Raw genomic sequence first — 17,975 nt, 5'->3', positions numbered from 1 at the left:
TTCGTCAAGACCGTCGATGGTCTTTCTCACCTACGGTCAATTTCGTTGTTAATCTTTATCTTAATTTCTTAAATTCTTCACTCGTCATAATCTTCTTTCGGCATGTTCGCTGTTAAATTGATGGTTTTCGTGTTTTTTTCGCAATCTTAGGTCGGCACCTACTTAGAATATGACCAAATACGAAATGACGAAAAACGATTGAGTCGAAATAAGAAAAAGGCTAAATAGGTCAAAGATGATAATGACTGCAGACTAGTTACTAGACAGCCAAAACCTAATACTAATTTGACTGTTTAAGTCCTCACTACACGTGGCAAGGATACAGTTTTCAGAGCTGCGCAGCCTATTCCAAAAGGATGCCACCCTAGACCGAATTACAGCAAAGAAATCAGGATATCCATATGACATCCTTCAGATATCCTAATATACGTTTAGTTGAAATTGGCCTGTAGGTAAACTAGTTCCGATGCCGGTCACGATCAGAACTTTGCTGTAACATATTTCTTTTTACAATTTTAAAAGCGTTCATGGGTGTCTTTTTGGATTCTTACAGCTAACTGGGTTTAGAATGCCGAATGAGAATGAACCCCTTAGTATCGGACCTGTGAGATTTTGACCTATTTTTTTAAATGTCAAGGTCACTTATGATTAAATTGACAGTTCGCATGAGAGGGGTTAAGGTTTATGTAGGTAACCTTTCGTCAGTGTTTGAGAAGGGTTCGAACATAAGGCGTTGAATTTTAAATTTTTATATCAAAGTTAATAATTGTACGTAAATTTTTAAACAGTAACATTACAAAAAGGTTTTGACCCGAGCCACGAACAGGTTTCCATTACCAATTGAATCACCTCCCGCGCGTACTTCATATTGGCTGGGTGCGAAGTAGGTGGTGGGAGAACCACGAATCGATCGCAGCGCGCACCGCGGCCAAAAACGAACTCTCGACCGACCAACTGTCACTTTTTACAGCGAAAGGAGAATGGGCACTTTTGTATGGGCAGCGTCCCATCGTTTTATAGTTATAAACTATTATGAAACATCGTATCCCTATCAAGTACCTAAGGGGTTTTAGAAACGCCTCGGAAAGCAGCAGATGACTGTTGAAAGAAAGGTACTTGTTCCAAAAATATTTTTTTGCAAAAACCTTATTTGTATATGCAATAGGGACGCACCACTGATGCGATTTTTGTCATATCGCACCTTTAGAATTATATTGACCTAATGCTCATACAAATTGTATGACGATTGACTTTTACATGCAATTTAGCACACTATTGTCCCGGATTTGTAAATTCACATTTTTGACACATTTAGTTTGAAGTATGTTGCGATGTAGCTAATAAGACGTATCGTTTGCCAAATCTAACGATTAATTTCGAATTGGTTGAATCGATTAGGCCCTATATACAAGGAGGTGCTTAAACAAATATACGATTTCTATCAACTTACTGAAATGTCATTTGAATCGAAATGACAGACTCTGCCACAGCAGCACTAGTTTAAAAATAAAAATGAATGATAAATGACATAATAAGTAATGAATTTTCTGAGATGAACTTTTCGGTTTTTCCCTAATCTGTTAAACAAAGGCCTTTGTTTCTATTATTCGCGGCGGTTAGCTCCCGTTTCCACAGCACGTGCTAAAGTCTCAGTGTAGTTAAAAAGCAACTATCATGATAGCAATAAGGTTCAAATTTATTAAACAGTTTGCAGTGTGCAGGTAACTTTTTTTGAAGATGACAAAACGTGTCATCTCCGAAAGGGCTTTTTATGGATTTGAACCTTATTGCTATCATGATAGTTGCTTTTTAACTACACTGAGACTATAGCACGTGCCTTTTAAACGGGAGCTAACCGCCGCGAATAATAGAAACAAAGGCCTTTGTTTAACAGATTAGGGCAAAAGCGAAAAGTTCATCTCAGAAAATTCATACTTTATAAATCCTGCGTGATAAATTAATATCGTGAAATACTCACTAACGAAGATCCGCAAAAATGCAACATGTGTTAGATTATGTTTAAAGTAAGCAAAATATTGTTTTTAAGTAAGTACATGATTTTTTAAATATTATTACGGATTTTATTTAAATTTTCATTAGGTTGCGCGAGTTTACGTTTTGTGGACGCTGTCATGTGTCAAAAAGAGGTTCTTACAGCTCTGGGACAATAATCAAATACCGCAATGTATTGCAACTCGCAGTTCTCGCACCGTACAAATGGGCCCCTATATATTCGTCGTAGACGCCTACAGAATGGATATCTCAATTCAATCAAATTGATTGCCTTCAGCCACCCGAGCATTTCTGACGGCAATTTAATTGAAAACCGAGCTCAAATCAATTGCATTTATTAACTATTTGGTTACACTTGCATTAATTGTATCGCTTAAAATATTATATCCTTAACTAAGGTTTGAAACTTAAAGAAATATTGATCATTACAGTCTAGGAAAACTTCTTATAGGTACCTGCACGGGTAGCATGGTCGCGCGATAGACGATAAAATATCAGGCCGTCCCTATCGCACTATAAGTAAGTGCGATAGGGACGGCCAGATGTTTTATCATTTATCGCGCGACCATAATTGCCTGCCTGGTAACGTAAGTAAGCAGACAATTTTAACTTAACTTAAGAATATGGGCAATTGTCAAACCGAGCTTCAAAACAAAATTACTATATTGGCGCTGTGACGGCGTTATACGATGTGTCTACAGATTACCGCACCGCACCAAAAAGATATCACGTTCTCACTCTCACCATAGAGGAATAAGTAAAGGGAAGAGTTGTAATCCATACATCAGTAAATGAGATTTATTTGTATAGGCATAGTTAAAGTGACATCTAGCGACAATCACGCGTCAAATAGCGTGAATTATCAGTACCACTACTCGATACTAAGTGTCTCGTCTGCCAAAATTTAATGTTAGACTTATATTACAAACAGAAGGAATTGAAAACAGAACACTGATTAATACTATTGTAATTTTAGCTAAAAATTGGTGAGCATTAGACTCTTCGTTCGTCGCGACATCTATTGACAAGTAGCAGTACTGATAATTTACGCTAGTTGACGCGTGATCGTCGCTAGATGTCACTATAGGTAATATAGCTATGCCTATACAAATAACTCGCGTTTACTGATGTATGGCGTTATAGGCGAAAAACTTAAGAAAGTCACCTGTTATATGTGTGAGTGACGTGTTCGAATAGAGAACACATATCGTCACTACTTTGAAAAAATCTCGTATCTCACGCTGCTTCTCAAAGTTAAAACGCAGTAAGTCTATGAGCATTCCATACATACTTACTACAATTTTCTTTTCATTGACAGACGAAGATACAAGTTTTTTTTAAAAGTAGTGACGATATTTAAAATTAGTACCTAACACAACAAAACAAACGCCTATTCGAACACGTCACACACATACAACAGGTGACTTTGTTAAGTTTTTCACCTATACAACTCTTCTTCCTATTGCTCTATGCTCTCACTTAGGCACTGATCCCACCAGAAGTGAGTAAACGATGAGCTATCAAACTATAAAAATGAACAAAAGATAGTCGCTCCCGTGTAAATAACCTTCAAATCAAGAGTGAACAGGCATCTGGGCGAGCTCACTCCATCGTAGGCCACGTCTTTGCCTTTGGCTAGTCTGTGGTCAAGAGTAAGCCCATTTATAAAAAAAAAAGAGATGCGAAGACAGCGCGGGCGTGTTATTGTTCGTCGTCGAGCCATGAACTACAAATCGCTCGTTTTCTTATTTACACAAGAGGGATTATCTTTTGTTCCTTTCTATCGCAGATAGCTCAGAGCTTACTCGCTTTTGGTGGGACCAGTGCCTTATAGGAGCGGCGCACAGTGACCTTAGTGTAGTGCGGTTATCTGCAAACTTGAAATGAGACCAGAACTTCGTATAAATAGCGTCAAGTCCCAAGGAAATTGACATAACATTTTAACCAATAAGTTCCTCTTGTTCTTTCTCCCTCTGACGCACGGCGACGGCCGTCTCCACTAGAAGATAGAGACACTTGAACTTGTCGCTATCTCCCTCTCTCTCAGCCGGCACCACCTGAGGACGACCCCCAATTTTTAGCCTATCCACAAAAAATAATTTTGATCTTTGGTAAAATAGGAAAAAAAATCGATTGAACATTAAAGTATTACGAAAGATTATGTAAATTAGAAAGAAAATCTAAACTCAGGTGATGCCGGCCTTAAAACACCCAGAAGTAAAAAAACCTTGCTTTTGTAAAATATTTTTTATTTACAATAAACTACGACAATTTTTACATACACAAACATGTCTTACCAATTAAGTGTTTTAAAACCGACGAATCAGCTGAGCAAAGCGGGGAAATCCACCAATAGGAAACAATACAAATGAACCAATAGGAGCGTTCTTAGTTCCATCTACGATGCAGATTTGTCAAATCAATCCCATTAATAACATTGATAGGGGCTGACAACTTTCAAATGTTATGTAGATGGTGTTAGCATACGTTATCTCTGTCTCAAGTTTCGTTCCATTATATTTGGTTTAAAGGCTGGAATACACGACAAAAATCCAAGAAATAGGAATTTGACACCATCTTGGAAAATAACAGGACAAGCTATGGTGACCCCATCTATTTAATACTTTCAGCGAATCCCAAGGTTTTTTCTAAACCTAAATATTTTTATTAAATTAATTTAGCTTAAGTCACAATTCACAAGTAAAATCTAATTTGAACCTTAAACCGAAATTCTTAAGTTGAAGGTATTGGCCATGTACCTATTGGCACGTAAAATGTGGTGCTTCACGCCCAAAGAGTCATAGGGATCCATGTGCGTGGAACATCACATTACACTTAACCTATGTTTAAGAACTACGAATCAAGGTCATATTATCGCACCTAAACTGAATGTATTTTGCAGATCACACAGCTGGAACAAGGTTGTTAGATTAACTAGTATCTTCAGATCGGCTACGTCAGCCATTTGCGAGCACACCAGATACATCAACCGACTTTAAAGCAGTCGCCGTGGCCGTATCGGCCCTGGAGTCATTATTATTATCTTCAGAGGACAAGGCATCTCAAGTTTGCAATTTATCAGCTAACAGTGCATAATCCTCTTCTTAAGCTCTAGATGAGACACGTGTGACGTCATCACATCACACGCAACCTCAACTTGACTTCACTTAACACAAAATCACACCCACAGAAAGCCACTTTGGATGTAAGATCAGGTATCTTCAGTCAAGTTTTGATCAACCGACGGTGCTCAGATGTGTGATCAACGATTGTCAACCGTCGATAGCTCAGGTGTGACGTCATCACATGTCGGCGACCTCGAGTTCGACAGCGAAGGGCGGCGGCGGGCTAAGCACCGGGTGCGCCAGCTGCAGTTGCCAACCGCCGGAGTCCAGCTTAGAAGAACTACTACATCTAGATATGGTTACTGTGATCTTTGTGTCAGTCTGAATGCATGCAGCTATTGAGTTACTTTTAAGGAGTCACTAGTTTGAAGATGCGAAAAGAGTTTTTACTCAAGGTCATATTATCGCACTATATTCGTAATGGAATGTATTTTGTAGATTACAAATTTGAGCAAAAGCTAGACTTTATTCTTGAGACATCAAAATAGCGGTGACCCAAGTTTGTAACCAACACTAACATGTCAGTAGCAACCTGAATTTGACCTGGCTCAAGAACACAACCACACCTCAATAGAACGGTCTAGAAGAAACAGCCACTTTGCATTTGCAATTATAACACTTCCACTTCCAGCGCATAACTTCTCAGCAGAAACCTCTAGATGCGACAGTTACTTTAAATATGACGTGTCATCACATGTCGGTGGTGGCGACCTCGAGTTCGACAGCGACGGGCGGCGGCGGGCTCACCTGCACGCGTCGCAGTGGATGCGGCAGCTGCGGCAGATGGGCCAGCTGTGGGTGCCAGCCGCCAGAGTCCAGCTTAGAGGTGCCAACCACGTCGATCTCTTCCGATGTGGAGACGGTTACTACTGCGCCGGTGCTGGAACAAAGACAGAATATGACTTAGGTTTGAGGCTTTTGGAGCAGGTACATTTCTTCAAAGGGTTTAATAAAGAAGGTTAGAATAAAATACATTAGAAGGGGATCATACCTGATGTTTGATCATAAGCTGTAGGGCGAATATGTGACCTACAACTAATACTAAGGTCGGTGATCGAATTAAAAAACGCAAAGGTAGGTACTATCAATGTTAAGTTTAATCATTTGGTTCCTAATTAAGCGAGTGACGTTTTCTGAAGACGCTCAGAGACAAAGGGACAGATAACTCGGTCTCTTTCATTGTGTCGCTCGCTGGAGCAGCTGATGACGGACTGCCACACGGAGGGGTCATTGACATCGCTGGTTATGGAGTATTCTTCTACCAGGCAGGCAGTTATGGTCGCGCGATAAGTGATAAAATAGCAGGCCGTCCCTATCGCACTATTTGTAAGTGCGATAGGGACGGCCTGATATTTTAAAGTCTATCGCGCGACCATGCTTCCCGTGCAGGAGCTGGTATAGAGAGAAAGAGACAGCCGACTCTTTCTCGTCGTGTCGCTAGCTGGAGCAGCTGATGACAGACTGCCACACGGAGGGGTCATTGACCTCCTAGCTGATGCTGGAGTATTCCTTCACCAGGAGCTGGTATAGAGAGAGATAGAGATAACTCACTATCATTATGTCGCTCGCTGGAACAGCTGATGACCACCACCTTTCTTCCACCAAGACACAGTATAAAACCAGTAATAATTCTAACAAATTTTGCGCCGCGCGGTTTGTCCTTGAGTAGCGCGAGCGAGGTGCAGAGAGTACATGTGGAAACGGACGATCGCGGTCGCGCCAGTACGCGCCGCGCCACGTGGCGCTGCCAAGTAATCGTTGTAGGTTCGTTGTACGTCCACACTTGACGCTGCGAACGACGAAGCCGACCTCGTGCTCGGTTCGTCTAGCGTAGACCCACCTTTCTACTGTGACCAGGAGCTGGTATAGAGATAGAGACAACTCACCCCCTCTCATCGTGTCGCTCGCTGGAGCAGCTGATGACGGACTGCCACACGGTGGGGTCATTGACCTCCCAGCTGATGCTAGAGTATTCCTTCACCAGGAGCTGGTATATAGAGACAACTCACTCCCTCTCATCGTGTCGCTCGCTGGAGCAGCTGATGACGGACTGCCACACGGAGGGGTCGTACTTGACCTCCTCCTCGCTGATGCTGGAGTACTCCTCCACCAGCTCGTCGCCGTCGCTCCGGTAGACTAGGAGACCGTCCCCGTACACGTGGCTGCGGTTGTGCTCAGTGTTGGCCTGAAAAGAATAGCACATTTAGATATGCATACATCATTGTCGAGTCGTCATGACCCATGTTTTGGTATGGTGGAAGTCATGGTAGTGTAGTAAAAATGGTGGTTTTGAGATGTGCTCTCTGGTATTCTCAGTATTGTACCTAATAATTCCCTAAGTAACGAGAGTTTTCTTAAATGCGTATTTTAAAGTGCTTTTCATCATGCATGTTGTTCAGAAGTTTTGGAAAAAAGCTTGATTTGGAGATAAATATCATTTTAATAAAATTTAACGTTATTTTTACTACTTTATCTAAAAACTGCATTAAAATGTCATCTTTCTATAAATAGTGATACTAAAATGTAATTTATATTTACATTTCAACTCAGTTCTCTAACACAATGTACTCACGTGGCTACGTAATATCAGTGAATGAACTGGAGTCGTGGATGCCGATGAGATTTTCAACCTCGCCACAGAAAGGGAGAAATATGTGAAGCTTGACTGCCAACCTTCACTAGCATAAGTATTCAAATCATCTTCTCATTTGAAGAAGAATGTAGGTACTCACGTCAATCCCTATGCCGCGCCGTCCCAGACGACGGCGCCGGCCACGGCCGCCACACCGCCGGCAGAGTATAATAAAGAGTACTATCGTACAGTATGGCCACTCCCGCTCCCCAATGAAAATGTCGCCCACCCCCTCTCGGTTACCTCACAGTTACCGCCTGTCAAAAACGCGAACAGTCGACCTGTCATATCTCACTCATACAAGCATGGTACGCGTTCACCTACACGAGCTTAGAATGTGTGCTAGAAACGCACCTCTTTCATATATTTGATCGCCAGTGTCCGAGATGTGCCGCAGGCCATGTCGGCCATGCTCAAGCCCAGGCCCGCCTGCCCGTAGCCCGGCAGGTGCCCGGGCGCCGCCAGCATGCCCGCGCTCTGCTTGCGCCGTGCGGAGGGTGGGTTAGAGCGAGATGCACTATATATCTCTATCTTGTTTTAACTAACCATAATGCAAATTTTCTTAGTTATGATATTTTCTAAAATTTTCCGAGAGAGTTTTGAATCGTAAAAGAAGGAGGTTAATAATTAATTTTCAGAATCAGCAGGATTTTAATTATAGCAGTTTTAAACAGCTTGGGTAGTAACAGATAAAAATGTAATATAATTCCGACAAATTTTTGACAGTGGTAGTTAAAAAAATTGCATTAATATTACACCAGTCATCATACCATTGTTTAAAATGTTTTTAAACTTTGTAAAAATATGATGTGATGAATGTGTGATATTGAAAAATCGCAGAAAATCGTCACAGCCAACGAAGTAATATAAACATGGAAGCCGCCTTTAAGAACATTACTGTTCAAATCTCGGCACCGTTTAGCACACATACACAATTATGCTTACATTTACAAAAGACAATACGTTTACAGGCCCTGTAATCAAAACTGGTAAACAAAACAATAGTTATCTCTTTTATACTAATGAACACAGATAAGTGTAGCTGAAATGCATATAATGTCACTAACTACCAATCAGCGATTTTATTCGGCTAATAACCTTCTTGCTGTACGTACTGGCAGCTAAGAATTCGCGGTTCATATTTGACTAAAATTTGACACGAAAAGGGATGGGTTTATGTCATACATTAAAGAACCAAGCAAAAATAATTTAAATTTTATGCATATTAAAAAATAACTACATAATTAATTTGTTGTTGTGAAGTAACAACCTACATATGAAAATATTAATTATGTCGTAAATGTATTCCGATATAATAAGTATTTTTATGGCTAGATAAATTCAATTTATATCTGTATATCAATGTATAGCCACGTTCAGGTTGTTGTCAGCTGCCATCTATTGTTAACATGTGTTAAACGCAGGCTTTCATTTTATAAATTTTACCTTAAATATGTAATTACTTAGATGTCGCCACCGAACGATAATAACATAGAACACTACTTTCAAACAAAACGTCAGATGAAAAGTGGTTCCAAAATCATCATAATACGCCGTACTGACACCGGACCACAGGTCACGTCTATTTCTATTCGACAACCTTCTAAATTAACACGTTCAGGTACGCTTAGTGACGTCATCTGTCATAGACCAAAGGAAACAAATGACTACGCGTTTGCTATACCATACGTGTCCACAAATGAGTTCAGATTGGCCATTTAAACCACTATGCCGGTGACACAAGGTCTGTGATCAAAATATAATCGAACTCCTATGCCACTGACACGTACGTGGGTTTAAACAAGTTTACTGGCCTATGTCGGCCGCAAAGCAGGCAGGCAAGCATGGTCGCGCGATAAATAATAAAACATCTGGCCGTCCCTATCGCACTACATATTTAGGGGGGACGGACGGTCAGATGTTTTATTATTTATCGCGCGACCACACTTGCTTGGCAGATGTGTTTAAAAACTTCATATCCCTATACCGCTGGCATAGGAATAAAAAATTGACTTATGCCAGTGGCATAGGAATGAGAATTTAGTAATATCTACCGGCATAGTGTAGGCATTTAAGTAGTAAAACAGTGCCGGGGACGAACGCTTCGAATAAAATTATACAAAAATGAAAGTTTTTAAATATCAATGGCTATTAAAAATATTGCATAACATCATCCCCATACAAAAATAGCTCGTACAAAATAAATCGAAATAATTATGATCCTCGCCAAATTACACATGAAACTTAATCCCATATTTTTCTTCGTATTTGTTGGAACGACTAGCACATGATACTACAAAACAGTACGGCATATTCTCTTTGTAAACATATATTCTAAATATGCCGTACTACAACTGTTCCGACTGGCCGCCATTAGCGCACTGACAAGCTCCGTGGCACAATATTGAGGCCCCGCCTACCGTGGCACAATATTCGTGGGGTCATTTTTGAGAGCTCTTTAGACATCTAGGTATATTAACAATCGCTGGTCACAGCTAAGAAAACTCAATTCACTAAAACAGTACACTCACGTCAATCCCAATGCCGTCCCAGACGACGACGCCGGCCGCGGCCGCCACGCCGCCGGCCATGTCGGCCATGCTCAAGCCCAGGCCCGCCTGCCCGTAGCCCGCCAGGTGCCCGGGCGCCGCCAGCATGCCCGCGCTCTGCTTGCGCCCGCGACGCGAGATCGTGTAGTGCAGCGGGTCGTGACCTTCGCGCCGGATCATCTCGGGGAGAATGCGCCGGCGGGCGTTTATAAACCAATTGCATACCTGGAAAAACATCCATACTAATATTATAAATGTGAAAGTGTGTGTGTCTGTTTGCTTGTTTGTCCGTCTTTCACAGCAAAACGGAGCGACGAATTGACGTGATTTTTTAAGTGGAGATAGTCGAAGGGTTGGAAAGTGACATAGGCTTTTTGTCTCTTTTTAACGCGAGCGAAGCCGCGGGAAAAAGCTAGTGATCTAATAAATAAGAAGAATAAATGTGCAGTTGTCTTCAGGCGTCAGACGTGATCAAAAATATTTGGACAGACAAATTCTGACGCCTGGATCATACATAGATGCGAATTCGGATTTTTTGTAAGCACCTTGGACATTCGTAAATATCTGTCGGCGAGTGCAATCTACAATACCAAAACTTTTCATATCTTATCTACTTTTTTATTTCGGTAAAAAACTTGTTTATCTTTAAGTAAAAATATTAAAATACTATTAGGTATTATAAAACGAGTACTATTACAATTACGTGGGTAGTGGTACTATTACGTGGGTGTCGTAGAAGCCGACAGTGGGATATGGGTTAAAATTGTGGCGTAGGCGAGAGGCTGGCAACATTACATGTCACTGCAATGTCACAATTTTAGTTTTCTTTCAACCTCTTTTTGCCAAGAGTGGCACTGAAACGAGTAGTTCATGTGCTCTGCCTATCCCTTTATGGGATACAGGCGTGATTGTATGTATGTATGTACTATTACAAGAGCGTTTTCACATTGTCCCCATGCGTTATCGGATGTCAGATATGGCATATGGCTCGTGCGATGTGGCATCTTATTGTTTAAGTAAACGATGCTAATAAGCTTAGAACAAATTAAAATGTAGAAAATCATTGGACCAGTTGCATCAACCACATTTGACAGACACATCATCGTCACGCAGCAGAGGCGAAACTTCCCATACAATAAAATTAAACGAATGCTTTAACGGTGACAGACGATTTGGTACAACCGGCCTCCGTGTGTAGGTATACAGGGTGCCCGGTAATTAATGGACAACCATTTAACCACTAAGAGGGCACCTTATACTGGTCCAGAAGATCGAGATTTTTACATTTTTTTAAATTTTTATACTACCTAAAATTTTAAAAAGTGTGAAAATCTCGAAAACCAGGCGACTTTTACTAAACCTTAATGTCGATTTTCTGGACCAGTATAAGGTGCCCTCTTGGTAGTTAAAAGGTTGTCCATTAATTACCGGGCACCCGGTATAAGACACACTTTATGAAAATAAAATTAACACTTTCGCTACCAAGAACCCGACTGTCGGGTACACCGCTCGTAGAAGCGTAGCCGATTACATGGGTTTCCCCGTATGTAGCGAAAATGTCGTAGCGCCGCGTAGAGCCCGGTTTCGAAAGTGTTAAAATATAACTTTTTAACAGCTGGTTTCATCCTAAAAGTCACCAGCGTGCGTAGCCGAATGGCATTTCTCCGACGCCAAAACAAAAACGAAACGCCGAGCCAGTTAGTCTGACTCTGTCGCGCCAATACGCACGAGCGATAGAGATAGATATCTACGAGCGTTTCGTTTCGTGAGCGTTTCGTGAGCGTTTCGTGAACGTTTGTGCCATCTGGCTATGCACCCAGATATAGAGTTGTACAATATGAAAACCGTCTAGAATAAGAAATCCTTATTATATCAAGCTCTGAGCCAATCTATTGTTTGCACGGAGCAAAACTCCGTGGAGAATTTCAAGATTCTCCAACTCCAATATTTTCCCAATTATTTCTAATCAATATACTGTACCGTACTAACATCAAAAAGCAGTATAATAGCTACATTGCAATATTTCTCAACCCAGTTCCTCTCGGGGGGTTAGAGCTTATATGAAAGGATACAAAGGATAGCATTGAAGCCCGGTCGAATGCCAGAACGAATAACAGCGTAAGTGTACAAGTGAGCCTTTACCATTAGAACCCATTTACTGAGAACTCGCATGCGAGTTTCATGACATTGTAGTATTTATTTAAAATTGCAAACGGGACTTAATCGCGTATTTACTATGTTTTAAACACTAACCTCCGACGTTTCAAGGACGGCATTGTCCCCGTGGTCTCGGAGCAGACTGGCTTAAGTTGACATCAACATCTTCTAGCTGTACGAGTTTTTCGAATTTCGAACTACCCGCACCTGGTCCTGACTACCCACTTGAACAGTTTGTGCACTAGGGATGTCACCTTGTCGACACACAACACTCACGATATTCGGTTTTTCAACCTGCGATATTTGTTTCTTCTTGCATTTACTAATGACCGGGTTCCATGTGGATGAGATATTAAAACCTTCGTCTCGATTGAAATTATTTCAAACGTCACGTCGTCCTTGAAACGTCGGAGGTTAGTGTTTAAAACATAGTAAATACGCGATTAAGTCCCGTTTGCAATTTTAAATATGTGTAAAAATCGTGAAAGTTTGAATCATTGTAGTATTTATTTTTTAGACAGACAATTTTAAATTGCCTGGATGCTTAGCGCCAGATCCGAAAGACGTGACCTAAGCCCTCCTACACGTATACCCGCATCCCGTATGGACTCCACTGTGCGATGTATGAGCTCCACTGTGCGATGTGGGACCGCATCTTCAAGTCCAAGTTACATCAGGCTACATCAGAGCATTCCATCATCCGGACAATAATTATTGTTAATGGAGTCGCCTTTGTCGGATGCGACAAGGAAGAAGATTAAATAAATGTCATATACAAAGAAAAAGTGACCAAAGCCTCCAGTGCTCCGAGCTGGAATCGAACCAGCGTACTCCGCTTACCGGGCGAACCATACTGTTCTACCTCAGGGATGGCCAGAGTGCGCCACGAGCCTTCGGAAATGTCATATACTTAGAAATTTCGACCCTTGCTTTCGTGGACCGATAGCAGAGTGGTTCTGGCATTCGCCCGGTAAGCGGACTACGTTGGTTCGATTCCAGCTCGGAGCACTGGAGGCTTTGGTCACTTTTTCTTTGTATATGACATTTATTTAATGTTTAGAACATAATAGTAGTGTTACTACTTAAAATAACAAGTTAAAATATTTTCTATGAAAGTATTTTTTTTTTTTAATACTACGTCGGTGGCAAACAAGTATACGGCCCGCCTGATGTAAAGCGGTCACCGTAACCTATGGACGCCTGCAACTCAAACAGAACAACTCAAACCAAACAACTCAAATTTGTTCTTAGAAGGAAGAAGATGATGATGGAAGTCAATTATATTTCGCGATTTCAGCATGAGTCACATGCCCCATAATAAAAGTTCTTCATCGACAGCCACTATGCAAAGGTATGGCTGGTCCTTTATATTTCATCATGTATTTAGTGTATATGGTATAATGAATAAAATAAATACAGTATTCCTAAACGGGGTAACAGAACACACGAAACCACTACAGTTTCAGTGCCGTTCGTCGCAATTAAGGGTTGAAAGAAAACGAAATTGATATTGCAGTGACGAAACCACAATGGAACTCATATCCCACAGTCGACTTCTACGACACTCACGGGAGAAAAGGGGTTGGTGATTTCTTCATTTTTTTTATTTGTATGGCAAAATTGCTGATGTCACATAGGGAAATAGTATTAGCACTAATGGATTGTTATTATGTATACCCAATTATGAGCGCAAATGTACCTACTTTCTTTGTAATTTTCTCCGACCGTCCTTAGTCTGGGATCGGTCTAAAAACCAGCGCCGGGCATTTTGTCCCGGTCTGAGACCGAAACCCTTTGCCCAATACAAAAAAAATATCCCTGTACTCTTAATAAGACCGCCTATTGTTACCTCTGTTTAATTTGTTTTTGTTTCTTGTGAAGTACTTGTAAACTATGTTAGGTGTGCAATAAAGAGTATTGTATTGTATTGTATCATAATAGGTATAAATCATTAGTAATAGTTTTTAATAATGGCATGTATTTTGGTTATGGCAATAAACTTTTCTTATTCTTATTCTTGCTGTGGGTGGGCTCCACAGCAATCAAAAGCAAGGCTTAAGGCAAAGTTATTTCGTAAAACGTAATAACTTACTTGCAAAACGGTTAAATTAGCTTCTTGGCTCAGCGTCAGTTTCTCCGCGTCACTGGGATACGCGTTGTACCGGTGCTCATACAGCCATCTGAAAATAAAATAAAGCCTTAACCATTTTGCCACTTGGCTATAAATGTGCCTAAAACTATGCCAAACCGCAAGGTCAAATGATTTCTTTACAAAAGTCCCTGAAAAAGTAATTTCCCTTTTGAAATGCCCTTTTTTCAAAATATCGTCCTCTAAAAGTGACTCTTTAGGTGGTTTTCCACCGGCAGGGCGTGAATGAGCAGAGCGGGGAGGGAATTGAAATTTGTATGGCAAATTTTCAGTTCTCGCCCGGCGCATCTTCGGTGGAAATAGGAAAGATTGACTAGGATGTGCGGGACTTTAATTGAGATATTTGTTAGTGTAAAAATGAAATGTATTGCTTTCGATTTAAAGTAAAAAATAACTCTGATGGTAGTTTTCCACCGGCAGGGCGAGACGAAAAGTGGCTGAGCGTGGAGAGGAGTGAGAATTGAGATAGTGTAAAAATTAACCGCATTGCTTGCTATTTACCCCTTTATTCATAAACGTTCAAATTAAGCCGATAAAATTCGTTTGCAATTGCTATCGGCTTGATATTTAGACGTTTAGTTCAAATTAACTCGAAGGTGGTATTCTATCGGCAGGACGCGACGAGACATGGCGAAGCACGGATTACCGAGGATGTGCGAGACTTGAATTGAGATATTTGTTAGTGTAAAATTTACCGTATTGCTTTCGAAATAGAGTACCTATGAAACCTACAAGCTACGGCAGGCACGCGATGGCTATTAATGCCAATTTTTAGTGGAAAAGGGTGAGGGCGATTTTAATTCTCTCCCCGTTCTGCACATTCACGGTGGAAAACCACCTTTAGTCGGAATAAAAATAAAAGTCGTCACTCTTAAGTAGTGATGTGCAAGTTGCGGAAACTTTCCAAAAACATCTTTAATTTCTTGAAAAATTCACGAAACTTTCACGAAAATTAAAGGGAATTTAAATTTATGAAATGGAAAGTTTCCATTCATACACTTGTCCATACAAAGTATGGAAAGTTTCCGAAGTTTTCCTATGTGAAAATTTCAGAATTTTTGAACTTTTCGTCGGCACATCAGTACTACTCACTGGTGAAGACACTCTAAAGTCGCCCTAAGGTCGCTCCAAGGCTAGTCTAAAGTCACAAGGTCACAAAAAAGTCACTTAGGTGACTAACCTCTTGAGTATCTTGACGGCGTGCTTGGGCAGGTTGCCGCGGCGCTTGCGCACGGCGCCCCCGACGACGGCCTGCGGCGGCGGTGGGTGGTGGATGTACGCGGGCCGCGGGGGCGGCGCCACCAGCGTGTCCCACTCCGCGCCGCTCTCGTTCTCGTCCGTCGACGATGTGGACGGGAAACGGTCTCGCGCTGGAAAGTAGACAATTTAGTAATTAAGAAGAAAAAACTGACCTCTTCTTCTATTCTAGGTTGTATCTTTTGCTGAGGTGTGCCAATAAAGAGTATTCTATCTATCTATCTGACCTAAGGCACCCTAAGGTCACGGAATGGACGTACGAAGCGCGCGGCAAGGCCGTCGCTGTTGTAAAAACAGCTACTATCAACTATATATGTTTTGATCAAGTCGCTATCACAATATATAGACAAGCACCCGTACACGAAGAAATCCAGTAGCGGAAATGACATTGGATTGGAAATATCCTCAGAAAACCTGATATCCACCTACCCAAAATGGCCTTCACCTGGAATATACCCGGAAAGCGGAAACCATGCCGCCTCGGTTCAGCAAGAGCTCAGGGTGCATGGGGTGGGAAGAGGTTACCCAAACTGCCTAACGGCTCAGCCACGACATTGGGCTAAGCGCGACAGCGGTGAGCGGCGGCCATAAATTAGACCGAGACACAGCGATGGGACTTTTCATTCGCACGTATGGCTGCCGCTCACCGCTGTCGCGCTTAGCCCAATATCGTGGCTGAGCCGTAAGAGCGGAATAAATGGAGAAATTTAATTCGAACCCTAAAATAAAAGCTACGAATTACAGGCGACAGTCACGCTTTTATACCATACTAGCTTTTGCCCGTGGCTTCGCTCGCGTAAGAAAGAGAGAAAAAGTAGCCTATGTCACTCTCCGTCCCTTCAAGTATCACGACAATTTGTGGCTCCGTTTTGTCGTGAAAGACGGAAAAACAAACAGACACACACACTTTCCCATTTATTATATTAGTATGGATAACCCCAAAATAAATCGCAATAATATAATTTTAACAAGATTCTAATTCACAGCACACGGGCACTGCAAATTAATAAAATGCCAGAAATACGACAACCAAAAAAAATCTATTATGACATTCATACATGCCACCCTTGAAGGTTACTTTGGCAGCGTATGCCACGCGTTTTTGGCATGTCTACTCAAGTTGACTTTTGGCTTAGTTGGCGTTCATAATATTAATTGTAGGTAGTATATATATATTGTCATATGTGGAGTACTTACGCAGTTTGATCTTCATGACTTTGATCACGGATCTGCGCAGCGTGGTGAAGTTTATTGAAAGCTAAACGAACAAAGGTCGATGACCCGATTCCTAATATTACACGTCACTTTACACTGACATAAGGCACTTAACACTTACTTCCGAGCAAATTAGATTATAATACGGGGATAAATTACCAAGATAATTTCAAGAACGTTATAACCGCGACGGGTATGAAGCAATGAACGTATTTTGTTTTAAAACGCTATGGCTTTTGTCGGAATGAAATTTTGAAATTAGAAAAAAGAATTCGCTTCGGTTTTTGCTGACAGCCATTCATTTATTTGGTATGAAACCTTTTTACATAGTTCACTAGTTACAAATAAAAATTTCGAAATGTTTAAAAAACTTTATTTATAAAATACATGTTTTAAATCTATTACAGAAATAATTATTGTTAACTAAACAGATAAAGATAGTAAATGTAAGTAAATTTAAAATTACAATACATTCATATTATGACCTATTTTTTTGTTAATTTACTTATTTTAGGGCCGGCACAGACACGTTGCAGTTAGACACCATTATTCCCAATAGGTACAATAAATTTAAGTAATTTTAGTAGTAACAGGAAAAACTATGCCAGCCAGCCATTAAAATACGTATATGCTTAAGTATACATCATTGACACCAGTATAAAACAAGGTCCCACGCAAAAACAAAATAAACATCGACGACTTGGATAAAGGCACAAGATTCATGGATTTTAGGCTGTACGGAAACAAGTAGCGAGTATTTAAACCATGCTTATTAAACTTTGATTCTCTAAAACCCTGTTTTCATTTTCTACAAATATTTACGCGAAACCAGTACACGCTGTCCCCATTATACATGACGTCCGAACATTATTGCCATA

General features: G+C 40.9%; 1 protein-coding gene across 1 annotated transcript; it reads right to left on the bottom strand.

Moving 5' to 3' along the window:
* Positions 1-3,953: 3,953 nt before the first annotated feature.
* On the bottom strand, positions 3,954-17,253 carry LOC125232690. The gene is made up of 7 exons (XM_048138445.1): positions 17,080-17,253; positions 15,806-15,995; positions 14,569-14,656; positions 10,302-10,544; positions 7,148-7,323; positions 5,886-6,018; positions 3,954-4,070 (listed from the first exon to the last, which is right to left on the bottom strand). The coding sequence occupies exons 1-7, from the start codon at positions 17,093-17,095 to the stop codon at positions 3,954-3,956; spliced, it is 963 nt and encodes a 320-aa protein (XP_047994402.1). The 5' UTR covers positions 17,096-17,253.
* Positions 17,254-17,975: the final 722 nt, after the last annotated feature.

Source organism: Leguminivora glycinivorella, chromosome 13 (assembly GCF_023078275.1).
Source record: "Leguminivora glycinivorella isolate SPB_JAAS2020 chromosome 13, LegGlyc_1.1, whole genome shotgun sequence".
NCBI lineage: Eukaryota > Metazoa > Arthropoda > Insecta > Lepidoptera > Tortricidae > Leguminivora > Leguminivora glycinivorella.
The sequence above is the reverse complement of the archived record's forward strand: the minus strand, read 5'-3'. Positions and strand labels throughout refer to the sequence as shown.